Below are 19,772 nucleotides of genomic sequence, written 5' to 3'. Positions count from 1 at the left end.
CAAGTTCTTAGCCAACTCAATTCTTCATCCCTTCCTGGATATTTTATGCTAATACATTCTGCTGCCTGCCTCTTGGCAGCCACCCATCTTGTCAGCAGTGTCTCTTCCAAGCAGGAGTCCTCTTCAGAAACTCCTTGGGACCCCAGAAAGAGAAAAGACATAGCATTCCAAAAAAAGAGAGAGGGATTTTCCGTCTGACACTGAGATCAGTGTCCTCCCACCACCCCACCCTTGCCTGGACTGCTGTGTGCTGGAAGGCTGCCTCTTCCCACAGCACTTTGAAGAACAAAGTGACGACTTCTGAGCCCGGTGATTCCCACACAAGAACTTGTTTTTTGATCTAAATCCAGTAGCAAAGGGAATTCTGTGCTTTTGCACCTAGATCTGCAGGACTATCTCAGAAGAGCTGTTGGCTTCTGCGGTAGGAATTCCTCCCCTTGGATCTTCTGAACTTGACTTCCTCCAAGACCCAGTGACCCACCCAGTCTGCACTGATTTGGAAGATCCGTGGACACTACCCAGGGGGGCTGTTGATTACTCTAAAGGATTAGAGACTCATCATAAACTCCTTGGCAATTCTTCCACTACTTTCAAGAGATCTTGGATCGGATTTCCAGGCCTTGCCAACTTTCTCTTAATCCGGATCCACTTCTCTAAAAGGTCCGTTGGCGCTCTAAGAGCACTTTAAATCTCCACCTAAGAGTTTATTCCTTCTTTGCCTCGGATTTCTTGAGTTGGATCTTATTTCCCAAGGACTCGTGGTGGGCCCCTTGCCGTACACCCAGGGCTGCCAACATGTTCAGCTGGATGAAGAAGAATGAAAAGAAGAATCCCGAGGTGATCCACACAGTTACCGAGGGCCTGAAGGACCTTTACAAGAAAAAGCTCCTGCCCGTGGAGGAATTCTACCGCTTCCACGATTTCCATTCACCCGCCCTGGAAGATGCCGACTTTGACAATAAGCCGATGGTGTTGGTGGTTGGACAATATTCCACCGGCAAGACCACCTTCATCAAATACCTGCTGGAGCAGGATATCCCCGGGAGCCGGATCGGACCTGAACCTACAACTGACTCTTTCATTGCTGTCATGCACGGCGAGACAGAAGGGATCATGCCCGGCAATGCTCTCATCGTGGATCCCAAAAAGCCTTTCCGAAAACTCAATCCCTTTGGAAACACTTTTCTCAACAGGTGAGTGCTTGGGATTGGATTCTGTTCCTTCTTCTGTATTCTCTGACCCTTGAGTTCATTCCTTGGCGCACGCCGTTGCTGAAGCTAAGCCTGGCGACAAGGAGAGAGTAGTTTGCCACTAACTCAGAGCTTAGCTTTATCCCCTACATGCAATTTGGGATCAAGCTTGCATTGTGTCCCGTGAATGACTATCTTATCTCTCTCTCTCTCTCTCTCTCTCTCTCTCTCTCTCTCTCTCTCTCTCTCTCTGTCATCCAGACTCAAAAAAGGATGGAGAGAGGGCTCTGGCCTCTGGCCTGACACACAGAAATGTAGCCGGTGAAGCATTTCCTGGCAGAAAAATACAGCGATGTGGAAAATTTTACCTGCTTAATTTCTGTATGCAGCACAGTGCTGCGGGAGGGGGAGAAGGCACCGTCCATGCATTGTTACCATTTTATGCAATTCTTAAAGCTGCAGGGGTTCTAGCTACTTGGATGCTGAGTATAGAAATGGCAACCATTTGTGGAATACTTTAGGGCACTCCATGTAAAATATGTCACCCATTTTTGCAACAACCGTGTAGCAGTCGTGTCGGCTGCATATTGCAAATTAGTAAGAGCAGTTCAGATTGAGAAAGAAAGGCCATTAATGGGAGTCGTGGCGTTGAGTTAGAATCTGAATCCCACGCCCTCCCCCCAGTCTGGGTTTATTCTCACAACAGTGTTGCAGAGATGGGGAAAAAGTTGCTCCGGGTTCTTTATTTTGCAGCTGTTAACAAATTCGCTTCTTCTGCATGAGTTGTTTGCAAGGCTTGCCAACTGACCAGGAAAAAACCTTGCGGCCAGCTCCTGTGACTTTAACAGCAGCTCAGTATTTAGGCTTGGCTTGGGATAGAAAGATGAGTATTATCACCACTAATGTGTGCAGATCAAAGGTGCTGTTAAAGAGTGAAAGAAACAGCACCCTAGGTACTGTGTTTCAGCAGGGTTGCCAACTTTTTTACTACCTCTGCTCCTGTGCCTTAAATGGCCCAACTTGCAGACGTTATTTATCTTTATAGAGAATTTATGTGGCACCTCTCCAGAGACGTGGAGCCACTGCATTTCTAGACCTTGCTCTATTCCTTGAGATCAGTTTTTTAAAAATACTTGTGCCGCCATTCCTAACAGAAACTCTCAAGTAAAGTCTCTGTTCCCTAGGAAAAGAGAGGGGAGGGCTGGGATAAGGAGCAGTGTGGAATGCAAAGGGCATCTGTTCCCACCCCCCCACTTCTCCCAGGGGGAGAGAGGAAGGAGGAGAAAGATTCCATTCTGGAGGGTGTGCGTGGCGGAAAGCCTGACTCTCTGGAACGCAGTAGGGTGCTCCATGCCAGCATGTCCTGGTGACACCCCGTCCCCTCACAGCCTGGAAAGAAAACTGCCATCCAGATGTGCTTATTTGGGGGAGGGAAGGGACCATTCCCAGAAGATGGATGCCAGGAAAAGATGGAGAAACCCAGAACTTTGCTAGGCATCAGGAGGTGATACCTAGCACGCGTGTGCACACGCACACCCTGTAAAGTCCGTCAGCTTTTCCCACATTTATTCTGCTTTTGTTGCCTTTTGGGAAAGTCCAAGCTTGCAGAAGTACGTCAGGGGAGAGTGAGAATTCAAACCCAGGTCTTTTAAAAGCCGCAGTATGGGACACAGCCTTTATCAGTAACACAGAAGGGCAAGAATTTTAGCAGCATCTTTTATTGATATCCTCCCATTTCAGGCTGTAACAGAATGAGTCGTGATACATGCTAAATTGGGGGGAAGAGGAAATGTGGGAATAAGTGATATCCATAGATGTAGGGCCCTTCTGTTAGTTTTGTGAATAAACATCTTGCGTCCTCCATCCAGACATGGCCTGGCAGTTCCTTTAAAATCGTGAGCCAAGAAAGGGAAAGATTTATCCATTTGGCTGCATTATATTTCTCTCTGAGGCCTATATGCGAGAGGCTATTTCCATCAAAAGTTACATCTATTATCCTTGGGCAAAATCAAAAAGAGTCCAGTAGCACCTTTAAAACTAACCAATTTTATTGTAGCATAAGCTTTCGAGAATCACAGTTCTCTTCGTCAGATGCATGGAGGGCAAAAAGAGAAACTGGTCAGATATAGCGGAGGGGTGGGGTGGGGTAGATGCAAACATCTCCTTCTGATATGCAGATGCCAACAGCTCCTTCTGATGTGGAGATCAGTTTGCTTCTGTAAAGGTTCAGAGGACTTAGCCGTGTTAGTCTGTAGTAGCAAAATCAAAAAGAGTCCACAGTTGTATCATTGTAAAGTGTGCACTGCCTACAAAAGACTATAACAACGAACCCTGCGTACTTAAAACCTTTCTGAGGGCTGCCCAAATATCAATTAGCACCCCGGTCACTGGATTGCTAAGAGTCCTGACCCTCACCCCAGTGGACACTGAGTCCCCTCTTCCTACCACGTTACTCTAATGTCACATCATTTCCTGTCATGTGGTTGCTGCTCAGTGGGTCCCACACTCAAGTCTGGAAAAACTGAAGACCTCTAATCTAGGGGAAAGGCGTTGGCAATCCTCATTGATGGTCTAGGGCTGCGATTGGGCGACGAAGTTGAGAATCCAGTGAACTGGGCTGGGAGATCTGAAGAGGTTTGGAGAACTTCAAGGTTAATTTTCTGGGAAGAGCGATTAAAAAGTGGAGTTTGCTGCCAGACAGGGTTGCCAGCTCTCCTGCTGAAGTGAGAGACCTCCCGCAATCCATAGGGGATATAGTGATGGCCACAGGCATGTGTGTGTATTGTGTGCCGACAAGTCACCTCCAACCTATGGCGATCCTATGAAGGAAAGACCTCCAAAACGCCCTATCATTAACAGACCTGCTCAGATCCTGCAAACTGGAGGACGTGGCTTCTTTTATTGAGTCCAGCCATCTCGTTTTAGGTCTTCCTCTTTTCCTACTGCCTTCCTCTTTTCCTAGCATTATTGACTTTTCCAGAGAATCTTGTCTTCTTGTGATGTGACCAAAGTTCGATAGTCTGTTTTGTCATTTTAGCTTCTAGGGAGAACTCAGGCTTGATTTGACCTAGTACCCACTTATTTGTCTTTTTGGACTTCCATGGTATCCACAAAACTCTCCTCCAGCACCACATTTCAAAGGAATCCATTTTCTTCCTGTCAGCTTTCTTCCCCACCCAACTTTCACATCCAGGCCACAGACATACAGGGCTTTTAAAGGAGTTTGGACAGATTCTCTGAGGACAGGTCTATCAGTGCCTAATAGGGAATCTCCAAATTCAGAGGCAGAAAACCTCTCAAATTCTGTGCCAGGAGGCAAAATGAGTGGGACGTCTTGCCGTCTATGCCCTGATTGATGGCTCTTTGAAGTATCTGTCTGTTCCTTGTAAGAAATAGATTACTCAGGGCTTTTTTCCAGCTGGAACACGGTGGAACGGAGTTCTGGCACCTCTTGAAAATGGTCACATGGCCGGTAGCCCCGCCCCCTAATCTCCAGACAGAGGGGAGTTTTGATTGCCCTCCGTGACACTGGCACAGAGGGCAATCTAAACTCCCCTCTGCCTGGAGATCAGGGGGCGGGGCCACCAGCCATGTGACCATTTTCACCAAAGGCGATTTAAACTTTAAAAAACTCCCCCCTTGTTCCAGCTGACCCAAAGCGACGTCATTGTACGGTCCTGAGTTCCACCACTGAGTTCCACCACCTCTTTTCCCAGAAAAAAAGCTCTGAGATTACAAGGCTAGATAAACCACCAGTCTGATCCAGAGGGGCTCTTCTTATGTTCTTAAGAGGGACAGCAAGATTGAGGGTGTGAATTGCATGAATGGTGAGGGCTCAAAAAGGAATAAGAGTGATAAGATTAAGGGATTCTGAATTCTGGATATCCTGACTGCCACCTTCTCCACACACACAAATGGCCCAATGTCTTTTGCAGAAGAAATAAACAGCAGAAACCAGCAGGCTTCCAGCCCGGCATCTCTAACCCAAGAAAAGCTCTGCCTGTTGAATTATGCCTGGTAGCTGGCTGTTGAATAACCTGGAGGTTATAAAAGAGGTGACAACCACCACCCAGACCAGTGCAGACTCTTTTAAAGTTACTGCTGGCTGGCCCAGAGCAGTGGGAAATTGTGGAATTGGATGTCCCTGGGTCCTTTCCGGAAGGGTCTACTTTTAGCATCCTTGTTTATACTGGATGGCCCTGTTTCTTCCTCCACTGAGGAATCTGTAAACATGGACTCCACCCCAGTGCATAGCACAGCCTGGCTTTTGGCACCCACCATCTCGACTCCTGCCCAACGCACCTTTATTGCCTCTGGAAGGTTTAGGGCTCCATCTGGAATACTAAAGCAGAGGTACCCTAAAGCTCCAAGTTTAAAAAAAAAAACAGCTGCAGTGAACTGAGTTTCGTAGCTGGTGAGGTTACAGTCCTGTGAAACTACTTGGGAAGAATGAGACTTTTATTTATTATATATTTATGTCATTTATAGTCCACCTTTCTCACTGAGACTCAAGGTGGATTACATAGACTCAGATTAGCATACTCAACGATGCCATAGGATAAATAACTGCAAGTTTATAAAGATATAACATTAACAAAAATTCAATACAGAGTTGAAGAAATGCCGAAACAGAGCATAAGCAATTCTAGGACATCAGACAACATAGAACTACCCAGTAAGGTCATATGTAAGGCAACATAGCGGTGAAATATATGGTCCCTAACTCATTAGGGAATTATCTTTTTCAGACCACCTCCCTCCAATACAGCCTCCTGTGGTGGAGAGTGCCCTCAAGTCATAGCTGATTTATGGCGACCCCTGGCGGGGTTTCCATGGCAAGAGACTAACAGAGGTGGTTTGCCATTGCCTCCCTCTGCAACCCTGGTCATCGTTGGAGGTCTCCCATCCAAGTACTAACCAAGGCTGACCCTGCTTAGCTTCTGAGATCTGACAAGATCAGGCTCACCTGGGCTATCCAGGTCAGGGCACAGCCCTCCTATCTGTATAAAGAGCCCTCATGCCCCAAAAGGCTGGGAACTACTGCTGTAGACTGAATTATTCAAAAGGGCTTTTCACATAGCCCTCCTATCTGTATAAAAAGCCCTTTTGAATAATTCAGTCTACAGCAGTGGTTCCCAACCTTTGGGGGGTATGAGGGCTCATTTTTTAACAATTTTTGCTGTCCCCCCTCCCCATGATAGTAATTGTATTGAGAAAATACATAATAACATAAAGATCAAAGTGACAATGCTTAGCGCGCATACGGACTCCACGCCCCCCTAAGGATCTCTAGCTCCCTGGTTGTGAACCACTGGTCTTGAGAAAAGATGGCTGCAGTGTGTCTGTGACAGCAATTTACAAAATTTTGCATGGGTTGGAAGAAACGGAGAGAGAACTTTTCTCCTTCTCCCATTATACTAGAGCTTGGGCCTCCCAGCTATAGGATGGACAAAAGAAAATATTTTTTAAATGATGGGATTCTTTGCCATTGGAAGCAGTGAAGGCCAGTACTGTAGATGACTGTAAAGGCAGATTAGACAAAGTCATGGAAGATAGGTCCATCGAGAACTGTATTAGCCATGTTGACGAAATGGATCTTCCATGTTCAGAAGTAGTTAACCCAGGGCTTTTTTTCAGGGGGAACGCAGGGGAACGGAGTTCTGGAACCTCTTGAAAATAGTCACATGGGCTGGTGGCCCCGCCCCCTGATCGCCAGACAGAGGGGAGTTGAGATTGCCCTCCGTGCCGCTCAGCGGCACGGAGGGCAATCTAAACTCCCCTCTGTCTGGCGATCAGGGGGTGGGGCCCCCAGCCATGTGACCATTTTTGCCAAGGGCAACCCACTGAGTTCCACCACCTCTTTTCCCAGAAAAAAAGCCCTGAGTTAACCTCTGAAAACTGAGTCAAGCAACCAAAATCTGCAGTTGTTTTAATTTCTCAGGCTCATATAGGCTGCAGCTCAGAGTGCGTTAGCACAGTGTGATATTGTGGTTCGAGTTCTCAGCTAGGATTTGGAGGATTTGAGTACAAATCATGTAGCTTCCTAGGTGGCTTGGATTCATCTCAGTTTTACCTACATCACAGGGTTGTTGTGAAAAGAAAATGGAAGAGGGGAGAACCACATCGGCCACCCTTCACTCCTTGCAGGAAGAGAAGAATAAAATTGCGTGATTGAGAAATAATCTTTTTCCCCCCCCTTTAATACCAGTATATTTTTATACCCACAAACAGCCTTTGTTACCTCTCGTGGTAGTGTGGATACCATTTTTTTTGGCCTCATCTCAACTGGAGTGGGTTAGTTTGAATTGGCTGTGCCAGGGCCAACCCGACTGCAAATGCAAAAGCCATGGAATGTCTCAGAGACAAGATTGCTGGCCTGCCCATCTGCACTCGTACAGGAGGCAGACAGAGACAGCTTAGCAGCTCGGCAGCCGGATGATACCGAGGGAATGCAGTCAGTGGAGAGTCTTGTGATCTTCATGGGTTGCAGACACACAGTTGTAAAGGACTGAGTCAAAAGCAACCGGCCCTGAATATGAGAAAACAGTATACCAGTCCATCCTAGATCACTGAGTGTGCTGTGGTTAGGATAAGAGAGGGGGAAATGCAGAATTTTATTCATTTGGGGCATCAAAAAAAACCCCTTTGGGCTAACCTTGGGAACAGCTAGCATAGGCACAATTATTTGTTTTCTGAGAAAAGAGCGCACTTCTTCAAACCTCCGAGAAAGGTGACTGTAGCCCTTGAAAGCTGGTAATTCAAGAAATCTCTTTAGTGCCTAATTCTATCATTGGTGAACAAGCCTACCATAAATGCTTGTCCTGTTGGTAGAAGAGGGGATTCCAATCAGTATCGGTGATTCAGAGCACTGAACTAGTGGAGTATGAGTAACTCCACATTAGTTAACAATGAGTACAAAGGTATGATTCTTGTACACAGTTTCAGGTAACTAGTTGTGTTGGCCTGCAGTAGAACAGCAGGATTTGAGTTCAGTGGCAACTTAGGAGACCAACAAGATTTTCAAGGTGTAAGCTTTCAAGAGTCACAGCTCCCTTTTTCTTCTGACTCTCTAAAGCTTACACTCTGAAAATCTTGTTGGTCTCTTAAGTTGTCACTGGACTCAAATCCTGCTGTTCTACTGCAGACCAACATGGCTACCCACCTAAAACTATCCTTATTCACGTCTGAAGGGAGCTCTGACTCTCAAAAGCTTACACCCTGAAAATTTTGTTGGTCCCTAAGATGCCACTGGACTCATATCCTGCTATTCTTGTGTATGTGATAAGAGCACATATCAAAAATTGCTTGGGGCCAAACTAAAGCTATCTATGGATCTCTTGTGGTCTCTGGTGTAGCTTTCAGCTGCTACCACCCCGCTATGTGATCTCTTTTAACTATCCCCTTCTCTCTATTTTATTTATTTATATTAGTATGTGTGTATGTACTCATTTAGTTTTCCACTGTTAAAAAAACTTTCAAAGTAGCTTACAGAAATGAAGGCCAATCAACAGTCAACATGAGTGGCACAGATAACATAAACACTGCATCAAAGTGAAGTAAAACCAACAAGAGCTTTTAAAAGAAACTTGGATCTCTGGTTAAAGGGTGGATTTCTACCCCGCCCTTCCCATGCATGCCTCCACAGGACTGTCTTACATTTTTCAATCTAAGGCTCAGCATCAACTGTCTAGAACCAAAATCACATGTACATTTTAATGTATAGGAAGGGTGGAATATGACTGGCCATTCAGAAATGCAGTCCAGGGGCACGTAAAACCGCCTTTCCATTTTGCATTGTCATTATTCATGCTAGGGTTGCCAACTCTGGGTTAGGAAATTCCTGGTGACTTGGTGACTTGGGGGTGGAGCCTGGGAAGGGCAAGGTTTGGGCAGAGGAGGGACCTCAGAAGTGATGTGATACCGTAGAGTCCACCCTCCAAAGCTGCGTTTCCTCAAAGGGAATTGATCTCCATAATCTGGACCAGGGCTTTTTTTCAGCTGTAACGTGGAGGAACGGAGTTCCGGCACCTCTTGAAAATGGTCACATGGCCGGTGGCCCCGCCCCCTGATCTCCAGACAGAGGGGAGTTGAGATTTCCCTCCGCGCATGGCACAGAGGGCAATCTAAGCTCCCCTCTGTCTGGAGATCAGGAGGCAGGGCCACCAGCCATGTGACCATTTTTGCGAGGGTGATTTAAACTTTTAAAAACTCCCCCCTTGTTCTAGCTGACCCAAAGTGATGTCATTGTGCAGTCCTGGGAGTGTGCGTGCACTTTGTGCATGCCAATGTGGTACCGGGGCACCACCTCCCGCCAGGAGTTGCCCCCTGTGCTGGCAACCCACTGAGTTCCACCACCTCTTTTCCCAGAAAAAAAGCCCTGATCTGGACATCCGTTGTAATTCTAGGATACTTCCAGGCTCCACCTGAACATTGGCAATGCTAACCCACACATTTACACCTGACTTGTATCCCTGCACACTGACAGCAGAGGAAGAGCTGAAAAGCATGCGAAGAGGAGCACATGAATTTGGCCTAGCTAGGAGTCCAAAAGCTTCAGCGTTTCCCAGCCTGCAATAGTGTCTGTGCGCCATTAAGAGGCACAGCTTCAACCAGCAAAGATTTATCCCTCCTAGTGCATAATCTGGACGTTTCTGATGCTTATATACTGTGGCTAATACGAAAGAAAGGAACTCTGGTGTCCTAGTTGGTCCTGCACTCAAGCACTTCAGTTATATGCAATACCCCTGCCCTGACTCTGTCTACCTCTCTTCTCCTTAGGTTCATGTGTGCCCACCTGCCCAACCAGGTGCTGGAGAGCATCAGCCTTATTGACACCCCAGGGATCCTGTCGGGTGCTAAACAGCGCGTGAGCCGAGGTAAGGTGATGCATAGGAGGGGGGGAGGCAGCAGTGGGGGGGGCAGGTTGTCTCTTTGGGACACAAGCTCCCTCCCTCTGCCGTTCGGTGCATGCTCAAGACCAGTGCTTTTTTTGTCTTTTAAAAAAGAAATGCCAGCCCAAGTCCCAAATGCCTAAGAGGTGCCGGAACTCTATAAAGAGGTGCCAGAACTCTGTTCCAGTGTGCTCCCCTTGAAAATAACCCCTGCTCAAGACCTTTTACCATCACAAATTAGTCTCATGCATGGAGGGCAATTCGTTGATGCATGACCGAGTGGGGACTGCACATGTTAATAGCATGGCTGGGTTTGCAAAGAGCCACGGAGAGGGGATGGCCTCCGGCAGTTGATGGGGGAGTCCTCCACAGCCTCTGGATCCTCCCACCCTGCCGTCATCTCTGTCTCCTTTGCTGCCACCATGCAGACACCCACCACCCAGGAGCATCCAATGCTCCTTCCCCAAGCATTTTTTCAGAATGCACTGCAGGGGACTGCGCATGCACAATCAGGCTTCATGGACTGTGAGGATCCGCAAAATCCTTTGGGGCACGTAGGTGACTTCAGTGATGCTCCCCGATTAGGGAGACCAGACAGGAAGGGGAAAGGTAGAGTTCTGTGTGCTTTGAGGATGAACAAGGCGATGGCTTTGTGGAGAGATCCGAAGAACGGGAGAGGAGGCGGCCTATACATGTGTCGAGAGAAGATGTGGGATCATTTAAGAGAGAAGAAATCTTTGAGAGCTCAAAGAATGGAGGAGAGGGGGTGTAGAATTTGTATCCCGAACTTCCAGGTTGTATCTGCAGATCTGGTGGACATCCTTCAGTCCTGTATGATTGAAGCCCTTCTCAGACAATATTCCGTAAACGTTTAGAGGAGAGGGGAGATTGCCCTCACATGCCCAACCTCTGACATCTATGCATTCAGCCGGTTCTCTAAACAAAGCCTGCATTTATTTGTGTGTTTGTTTAATGTCATTTATAGTCCGCCTTTCTCACTGAGACTCAAGGCGGATTACGTAGTATGAGATTAGTACAATCAGTATCAAGTACATTTCCACACAGTATCAACGACATTTCCATAAACAATACCATAGGGTAAATAGATACAAGTTTAAAAGACATAGTATTAGCAAGGATCCAGTATAGAGTAGAAGCAGAACATAATTCTAGGACTAACATTAGACAACATGGAGCACTGGTGGTACACAGGAGTAAAGCAGCAGATAATATGTAGGGCAATACAGTGTACACCTCTGTGTGATCAGGGATCTCCCTGCTCAAAAAAGCTGGGTTTCCCATTGTGTAACAAGAGCTCTGAAAGTGTGCAATTACATATCTGTTCGGTCTACCCCAACCTTCACGTGGAAGGGAGGGCACGTGGATATTTCATGCTTACTGAATGCTGGATGGTGCCTGAAAGGGGTTTCCAAGCTGCCTCTGGCATCCGCACCTGCCATAGAGCACCGAGTGGACGTGGGTTCCTTCCCCGTTCTGTCCTTGGTTGGCCACTAGCTGTGGTATATCCCTGGGTGTTCCTTGGCTTAGGACCAGGACTGGCCGTATCAAGCATCACAGACTATTGTGCTCCTGCCAGCAAGGTCTGGGTTGGTAAATATTGATTCAGTCTCCTGGCTTCGAGGGAAACAAAGGCTGTGCATATCCATTTCAAAACAAAGGAAGCAGCTGGAGGGAGACAGCATTGGTGGGAAGGGATGGGCAACCAGGAGGGAAAATTGGGCCAGGAGGATTGTAAACTGAGGGACTTGGTTTCAGGTCACCAACTTTTTTCCCAGCCCTGCTCCTGTGCTTTTGACGGCAGCCTGCTGCATTTCTGCATATCAGCTAGCTGTCAAAGACAGCGGTGCAGGAACAGAAAAAAACAGCTGGTAACAACTCCAACACACACACATGCACACAATTGTGTGAATGAAAGAATGTTTAGAGAGACTCGAGAAACAACATTTGAGTCAGGATTACCCAGTCTGTGTCACCCTCCAAGCCAAATGCAGCCAGCCAGCCCTATATTGTGGACTGCCATTACTTGACAATCCCACGGCTTTTGCAGTCCAAGGCAAGGACTGTAGGAGGTTTATGGAGCGCCTGTTGGGTTGCCACATGAGGCTGATTGGCTGTTTTCAGCTTGGTCGGTCACAAATTGTGTTGGTTGGGGGCGGGTTGTGGTTCTCAGGGGATGTAACTCACCAGCTTGGCAAGCTGTGTTGGCCGGGCAAGCAAAATACATACACTGATTACAAAGAGCAAGGAAACATTTAGCAAATGCGGGAAGGAATCGGTTACAAAGGCAGCTATTGAGTGGGAACAGAATGTGCCAAAGAGAGAGTCCACAGATAAAACAGCTATGAGATGTGCACTTTGCATTCCAGAGCATGTCAGAGGGAGCTCTTGAGTCTAGATTTGGGTGTGTATGTGTACGCATTAGTGTCAATGGGGAAAAAGTGAGTCTGTCAAGTGTTTAAAGGACATTCAGGGGATAAAGAACAGGAGATGTGCATAGGATAACCCCCCCTTAAAACATCGTAAAACATTCCGTAGAAGTAAAATTATCGCATTTCTAAGAATGTGGAGTTGAAGGTTTTCCTGTGTTTTATCCTAACAATCTTGGCCATTTTCACACGGCTTACCGGCTACGGAACATCGCACCGAGCTCCTGGAATGACAGTGTCTTCCTGGTGCGATAAGCCGCGTGACAACAGTAAGCCGGTAAATCGTGTGAAAACGGCCCTTGTAAGATGGGTTAGAGGTAGCGATTGGCCTAATGTCAGCCAACAAGTTTTATGTCTAGATAGGTGGTGGTAGAGAGTGCCCTCAAGTCATAGTGGACTCATGGCGACCCCTGGTGGGGTTTTCATGGCAAGAGACTAACAGAGACGGTTTGCCATTGCCTGCCTCTGCAGCCCTGGTCTTCGTTGGAGGTCTCCCATCCAATTACTAACCAAGGCTGACCCTGCTTAGCTTCTGAGATCTGACAAGATCAGGCTCACCTGGGCTATCCAGGTCAGGGCAAGGCTAGACAGGAACTTGAGTCAAATCCGAATCCATTCCCTATACCATCTGATGAAGGGAGCTGTGATTCTCAAAAACTCAGACCCTGCAAATCTAGTTGGTCTTTAAGGTGCTACTGGACCCAAATCTTGCTCTTCCACTACAGACCAACATGGCCACCCACTTGAAACTATACGTACTGGCTCTGTCCAGTGTGCAAACTTTCAAGTTACACAGAACAATTCCTCAGCATGAGTGTTCCAGGGAGATAATATTTGAAATGAGGGGGAGGGATTGATGAGTGCAAGCATGAATATGACATTGAGGATAGTTTTTCTTATGTGCAAATATTTTCTGCATTGAGGTGGGAGAAGTCCAAGCATGTGTGCATGTGTGTGAAGGTTTCAGGTCACATAGAAACCTTATGAGAAAGACAGAAAGGAACACAGGGTGTGGGCGTGGTGGGCGTGGTGGGAGGTTGTAGCCTTTGTGGAGGAAGGGCCCATGGAGGGAGCAGCAAAAGTGAGAAGAAGATTGGGAGGGATTAAGAATCTTGAGGCAGTAGCAACCGTTTGAAAAGGAAGACAATTTGACCGGTCATTAGAGAATGTGAACTCTGTACTATAATTGCCCTTGAGAAAGCTTGTGCATGGGCGCAGGCGAAACAAACCAAAAAGCTAGCAGTTTGTCGGGCAGATTTTGCCTCCCCTCATGGAGAGAGAGGGCTGGAAGAGGAAATTTAGAGCAACGAAGCTCTGTTTGTTTAATCCAGCAACTCTCAAGAAGGAAATCAGGTTCGAGTGCAATCAGCAAAATGTGTGTTGGAACTGTTTGAAATTAACAAGCACCATATTGAAGAGAACTGTAGTTCAAAAGACTGCACTTTGAAAGAATTACCGGACTTCTTAGAAATCGATATTACTCACATGTTTATGGTTGCATATTTATCTGAATGTTATTGTGACAAGTGACACATATAAAAGGATTATAACTTTGTGAATTGGTTGTAACTATTACTGTAAACTATATTGAAATGTGATATTTATTAACTTGTTTGCATTGCACAATAAGAGCACAGAGCACTTTACATTAAATAGTTTATAAAGTAAAAACCCAGAACAAGTTTATGAAAGTATATTGATCTTGGAGAGAGCTTGTGGTAGGGCGTTTGGGATTAAGAATGGCCAGCAGAGGTGCTGAAAGGACAATTCCAATTATCTTGCGTTAAGAGAACTGAATTAAGAGCCCTGTGGCGCAGAGTGGTAAGCTGCATTACTGCAATCCAAACTCTGCTCAGGAGGACCTGAGTTCGATCCTGGTGGAAGCCGGGTTCACAAAGCCGGCTCAAGGTTGACTCAGCCTTTCAGAAAGCCAACTCAAGGTTGACTCAGCCTTCCATCCTTCTGAGGTCGGTAAAATGAGTACCCAGTTTCCTGGGGGTAAAGTGTAGATGACTGGGGAAGGCAATGGCAAACCACCCCGTAACAAAAAAGCCTGCCAAGAAAATGTCCCCCTATGGGTCAGTAATGACTCGGTGCTTGCATAGGGGACTACCTTTACCTTAAAGAGAGCTGAACATGGTGGCTTTACTTCAGGAGGTGTGTGCATACTTCTTTTGTCTCCCTTTTCTTTTTGGTTAAAGTGCTTTTTCAGGCCAGATGTTCACACCAGAAAATGGGGCTGTGACGGAGAGAGAGAGAGAGAATCTTGCATTTGGATAAGGGAGAGTTCTGCACTGGGGGTGGGTGGGCAACAGGATATCATGAGGAAAACACTTTTCTTGCTAGAAAGAGCTGCTGTGATCCTTTTGTTGATTTCCTGTGAGGAAACCTTATTCCTTTCCTCCACAACTGGAGCTGATATGTTACAGCCAGAGCCCCTCCATGAGAATAGGAATGGGGTGGGTTGGGGTGAGGGCAGCCCTTTCGTGCTTTCCCTCTGACTCAGGTTCACATTCCTGTTCTCCTCTCCCCTTGCGACTGCTACTTTCCACAGCGGAGGGATGGGTTGACAGAGTGGCTTTGCATTCCAACAGTGGGGGCGCCTCCCCCCCCCCGCAACACACAATATTTCTTGGTTGCTGGGCATCCTCAACAACTCCAGGCAGAGAGGCACAGGTTCCTAATGGCATCTTTACATTTCACCCTCAGCTATGCTGGGAATCTAGTCAAACCCCACCTCAGCGAACGGGGTGAAGTGGAAATATGGAAAAGCCACACCCGGCACAGAACGGACCTTGTTTACAGCAACCACTTGCCAGGAATCTCTTGGACACAGCTTTTCTCCGGCCTGCACTGGAGCATGTTATACTGAAGGGCCTTTTACTTTAGCACGTAACCCAAGCGTTTCTGGGGTACGGGTAGTTAATGTGTTCTGAAGGTGAACTTGATGATAAGAGGTCAGCAATTAGTAGCCACTGGGAGAAAAATGACCACGCCACCTGGCCACAAAATGTCAGCCCTCGAGACAAACCAGAGTGTGGTGGACAGCAACTGTGGCATTGGTCTCAGAGCGGGACTACAAGTGACGCCTGACACAGGTTGGACACTTGGCAGCTTCCCTCAAGTTTTGATGGGAAATGTAGGCGTCCTGGTCTTGCAGCTTGGCTCTCCGACTGCTAGTCTTGCAGCTTGGCTCTCTGACTGCTGTCCAATGGACTTTTCAACTGTCACTTGTCCAACATTCCGCCAAGCTGCCTACATTTCCCATCAAAACTTGAGGGAAGCTGGCAAGTGTCCAACCTGTGTCAGGCGTCACTTGTGGTCCCGCTCTCAGAGACAGGGTTTGGCCTCCGCTCTGTTGCCAAAGCGTCTCTCCAGCAAAAACTTTGTTGATCAGGGACCTAAGAACACTTTTTGAGGGAGTGCTGCAGTTCTGGGAATTTATCTGAGGCACTTAGGCTGCTGAGTTTTTGTTGTGACCTGCCCTGAGCCCGCTTGTGGGGAGGGAGGGCTAAACGTTGGGTAAATAAATAAATAAAATGATTTTTGCCCAGCCGGCCACTAACCAATCTGAGGCCCGCTTCTTTATTTCCATTTTGATCCTGTCCTTCTTCTAAGGAGCTTGGCGTGGCATACACCGTTTTCTGCGCTTCCATTTTATCCGCATGAACTGTGACATAGGTTAGACTGAGAGAAAATAACTGGCCCAGGGTCAGGGCTTTTTTTCTGGGGAAAGAGGTGGTGGAACTCAGTGAGGTGCCCTCGGAGAAAATGGTCACATGGCTGGTGGCCCCGCCCCCTGATCTCCAGACAGAGGGGGGTTTAAATTGCCCTCCGCGCCGCTCAGCGGCACGGAGGGCACTCTCAACTCCCCTCTGTCTGGAGATCAGGGGGCGGGGCCACCAGCCATGTGACCATTTTCAAGAGGTTCCGGAACTCCGTCCCCCCGTGTTCCCCCTGAAAAAAAAAGCCCTGCCCAGGGTCACCTAGTGAGTATCTGGTACACTGTCTCTGGCCAAAGAGGTTCCTCTAAACTTCCAGAGCTGTTGTGGACAGGCCTATTTCTCCACCCATCTATCTGATCCCTTATTGAAGCTGCTGTGTATTCATGGCTGGCTAGTCTTCTGTCCTGGAAGCTTCCCCCCTATTTTCCTGCGTAAGGGAATTCCTGAGGAGAAGGCACTCGGTGTATGCACAAAGGCCCTCTAAACAACATCATTACTTTATACTTTGCTAGACTGAGCAGACCGCTCAGGTTGTGCTGGAATTAAGGTCGATGGATCTGTTTGTTGCTCTGGAAGGGAGTCAGTCAACAGAGCCTACGATACAAATGGGACAGAGTGAGAAGCCACGGCTAGCTGGTTTTCTATGGGAAAGATCAGCTCTTGCACCATGGCAACTGAACACAAGATGATTCAGTTGCCAAATCAAAATGCTGAGGAATGCCTCCTGCCTGCCAGGGACGGAGGAGGAAAGGGCGCGTTTCCAGGGCAGGGCAACATGTATGCCTGTGTGCCTATGAGGACAGTAACAAAGACATTGCATGGAATCGTTGGAATTAGCCTGTTCACGGTGCCTTTTTGAAAAAAAGCATAGGAGGTCTTTGTTGAACTGGGCTCTGCCTTCCCTTCTGGGACTGCCCCATTTCTCTTCTGCTTTGCCAGAGGCCTGATTTACTGAGAGGGAGAGCAGAAGGATGAGTTGGCAGAATGGGATGGGTGGAAAACTAGTTCCCCCAAGGAGAGCTGATTTCCACTAATGTTGGCTGCATTCACATCTCTTTTCAAACAGAGAACAGCTGGCGGATAACTGGGCAAGCTCCTTGCTTGTTTTCTGATTGCAGGGAACCTTTATATTGGTTGGGGTTCGCCACCTCGCTCCCATCTCATTCCGCTGTATGTATAGGCCCCCAATTTGCATGCGATGTTGGCACAGGCTCAGAGGAACCTCATTTAAACTGTACTGCAAAGTAACTAGTTAGCATGCTGGCAGCATGATATCTGCAAGGGCTCTGCCACGCCTAGGCGCTTTAGACAGGTTGCAGCCCAGTTTAAATGAGATGCTGAGCCTGTGCAAAGTCAACCAAGGGAAGGTCTTTACCTCCTGTTTTAAATCAAGACTCAGACAGTCTGGCACCACGTAATCTGAAACGGAGTCGTTTCTGAGCACAAGAGTTCAGTCCTCCAAGAGAACAAACAGGTGGTAGTGATGCTGATAATAAAGAAGAGTTTTCCTGAGCACGTGCAGATTGCTTTCTCTTTGCAGAGAGGCCGTGCACATTTCGGTGTATCCACCAGGGCTAACAGCAGGGCTTTTTTTCTGGGAAAAGAGATGGTGGAACTCAGGACCGCACAATGACGTCACTTTGGGTCAGCTGGAACAAGGGGGGAGTTTTTAAAAGTTGAAATAACCCTTGGCAAAAATGGTCACATGGCCGGTGGCCCCGCCCCCTGATCTCCAGACAGAGGGGAGTTTAGATTGCCCTCCGCACTGCTGGCACAGAGGGCAATCTAAGCTCCCCTCTGTCTGGAGATCAGGGGGCGGGGCCACCGGCCATGTGACCATTTTCAAGAGGTGCCGGAACTCGGTTCCACCGCGTTCCAGCTGAAAAAAAGCCCTGGCTAACAGTATGGCTTTTAGGTAGGCTTCAGTCCGAGCACCTCTCGTTCTTTTTAGAAATGCCTTGTTGCTTTTTAATGGATGGCCTCAGGTCTAGGCAAACTGGAGTGCCCAGCCGAATGTACCCTACGAGCTACTTGTAGCAGACCTTTGCCAGGGCTTGATAAACATTAATTTTTGCTGCCTGCATGGAATGGAAAAACAGAAAGACTGGAAGGCACCCAATGAGCAATTATGTGAAGAACGGGCTTTAGTTTGGTGGGCTGCAGTTCTTAAGTAAACTAGATTTCGCCACAGCAAGAGTGCACAAACTTGCATTTTTTTGTCCTTTCTGCTATAGACATTACAAGCTGTAACGCTCTGCTGAAGGTGAAAGGGAGGTGCCTTGTGTATGCGTATCGTGCATTTTATTATGCCGCTGAGTATACGTGTATGTATATATATGTATTTTAAATGTTAGGATGTTTATATATTTATAATTTTAAACTGTGTAAATTGTTGGATGTATTTTAAATGTATGTAAATTGTAATCCACCCTGAGCCTGCTGGTGTGGGGAGGGTGGAATATAAATCTATTAAATTTAATTAAATTAAGCTATTTTTTCCAGTATCCCGGTAATATTGGATGCTGCCACGGGTTCTGTCAGTTATGGGGTAGGATGGTACTTTGCCCTAGATTTTGGGGAAAACTTTCTTCTATTATCTTTGCTGTGAAGCGTTGCCACGATTTTGCCAGCCTGGGCCTGGTTGCAGCATGCCCCTCTTCTTTGCTTCCTTTTCTTCATGCAGCCACAAGGGTTTCCAGAACAGAGGAAATTCCTGCTGCAAGTTGGCACATGCCAAAGCCAGCAGCCTGCCCATTGTGGTAAATTATTGCTCTTCCTAAGAGATGGAGGCCCATACATCTTGGTTGTAAAACAGAATTCTTGCATGACTCCAGATGGTCTAATTTTTATCATAATCCATTGAGGGTGCCGGTTACAGTTTGCAGAAAGAACTTGCAAAGATTCACTTGGGAACATTCACCTCACACCTCCTCCTTCCCTTTCTTAAATAAACAGTGGAAAATCCTTCCAGGGTTACAAGAAGCATCTTCTTTTGAAGGACCTTCAGACCTTCGGAGCCAGTTCTTCCTCTCCCCTGGCAAACGGCAGCAGCTGAAGCTGTCCACAGCCCAACTCTTGCTGCCATCCAAAGGACTGGCAGGGGCCGATGGCCCGGAAGGAGAGCCAGTTTGGTGTAATGGTTAAGAGCGCAGGGCTCTAATCTGGAGAACCGGGTTTGATTCCCCACTCCTCCGCTTGCAGCCAGCTGGGTGACCTTGGGCCAGTCACAGCTCTCTCAGAGCTCTCTCAGCCCCACCCACCTCACAGGGTGTTTTGTTGTGGGGATAATAATGACATACTTTGTAAACCTCTCCTCGTGGGCATTAAGTTGTCCTGAAGGGCGGTATATAAATGGAATGTTATTATTATCATTAAGGTTGGACCCCTATGACTGTCTGAACTGTGTGTTCTGCTGGATAATAATAAACCAAAAGGCAACCAGGAGAGAAAATTTTCAAGTGCATTCTTTGAAACTCTCATGATTTGCAGGCAAACACTGACATTTTAAACCATCCGTGC

General features: G+C 47.3%; 1 protein-coding gene across 1 annotated transcript in view; it reads left to right on the top strand.

Annotated features, from left to right (window-relative positions):
* The first annotated feature begins 68 nt into the window (after positions 1-68).
* The window catches only part of EHD2 (EH domain containing 2), a 38,731-nt gene continuing 19,027 nt past the window's right edge, over positions 69-19,772 (top strand). The window contains exons 1-2 of the mRNA XM_055000089.1: positions 69-1,193; positions 9,969-10,066. Of these exons, the coding sequence (XP_054856064.1) occupies positions 796-1,193; positions 9,969-10,066 (496 nt within the window). The 5' untranslated portion in view covers positions 69-795. The remainder of the gene's footprint in view (positions 1,194-9,968; positions 10,067-19,772) is intronic.

Source organism: Eublepharis macularius, chromosome 15, assembly GCF_028583425.1.
Source record: "Eublepharis macularius isolate TG4126 chromosome 15, MPM_Emac_v1.0, whole genome shotgun sequence".
NCBI classification, from domain to species: Eukaryota; Metazoa; Chordata; class Lepidosauria; order Squamata; family Eublepharidae; genus Eublepharis; species Eublepharis macularius.
The sequence above is the reverse complement of the archived record's forward strand: the minus strand, read 5'-3'. Positions and strand labels throughout refer to the sequence as shown.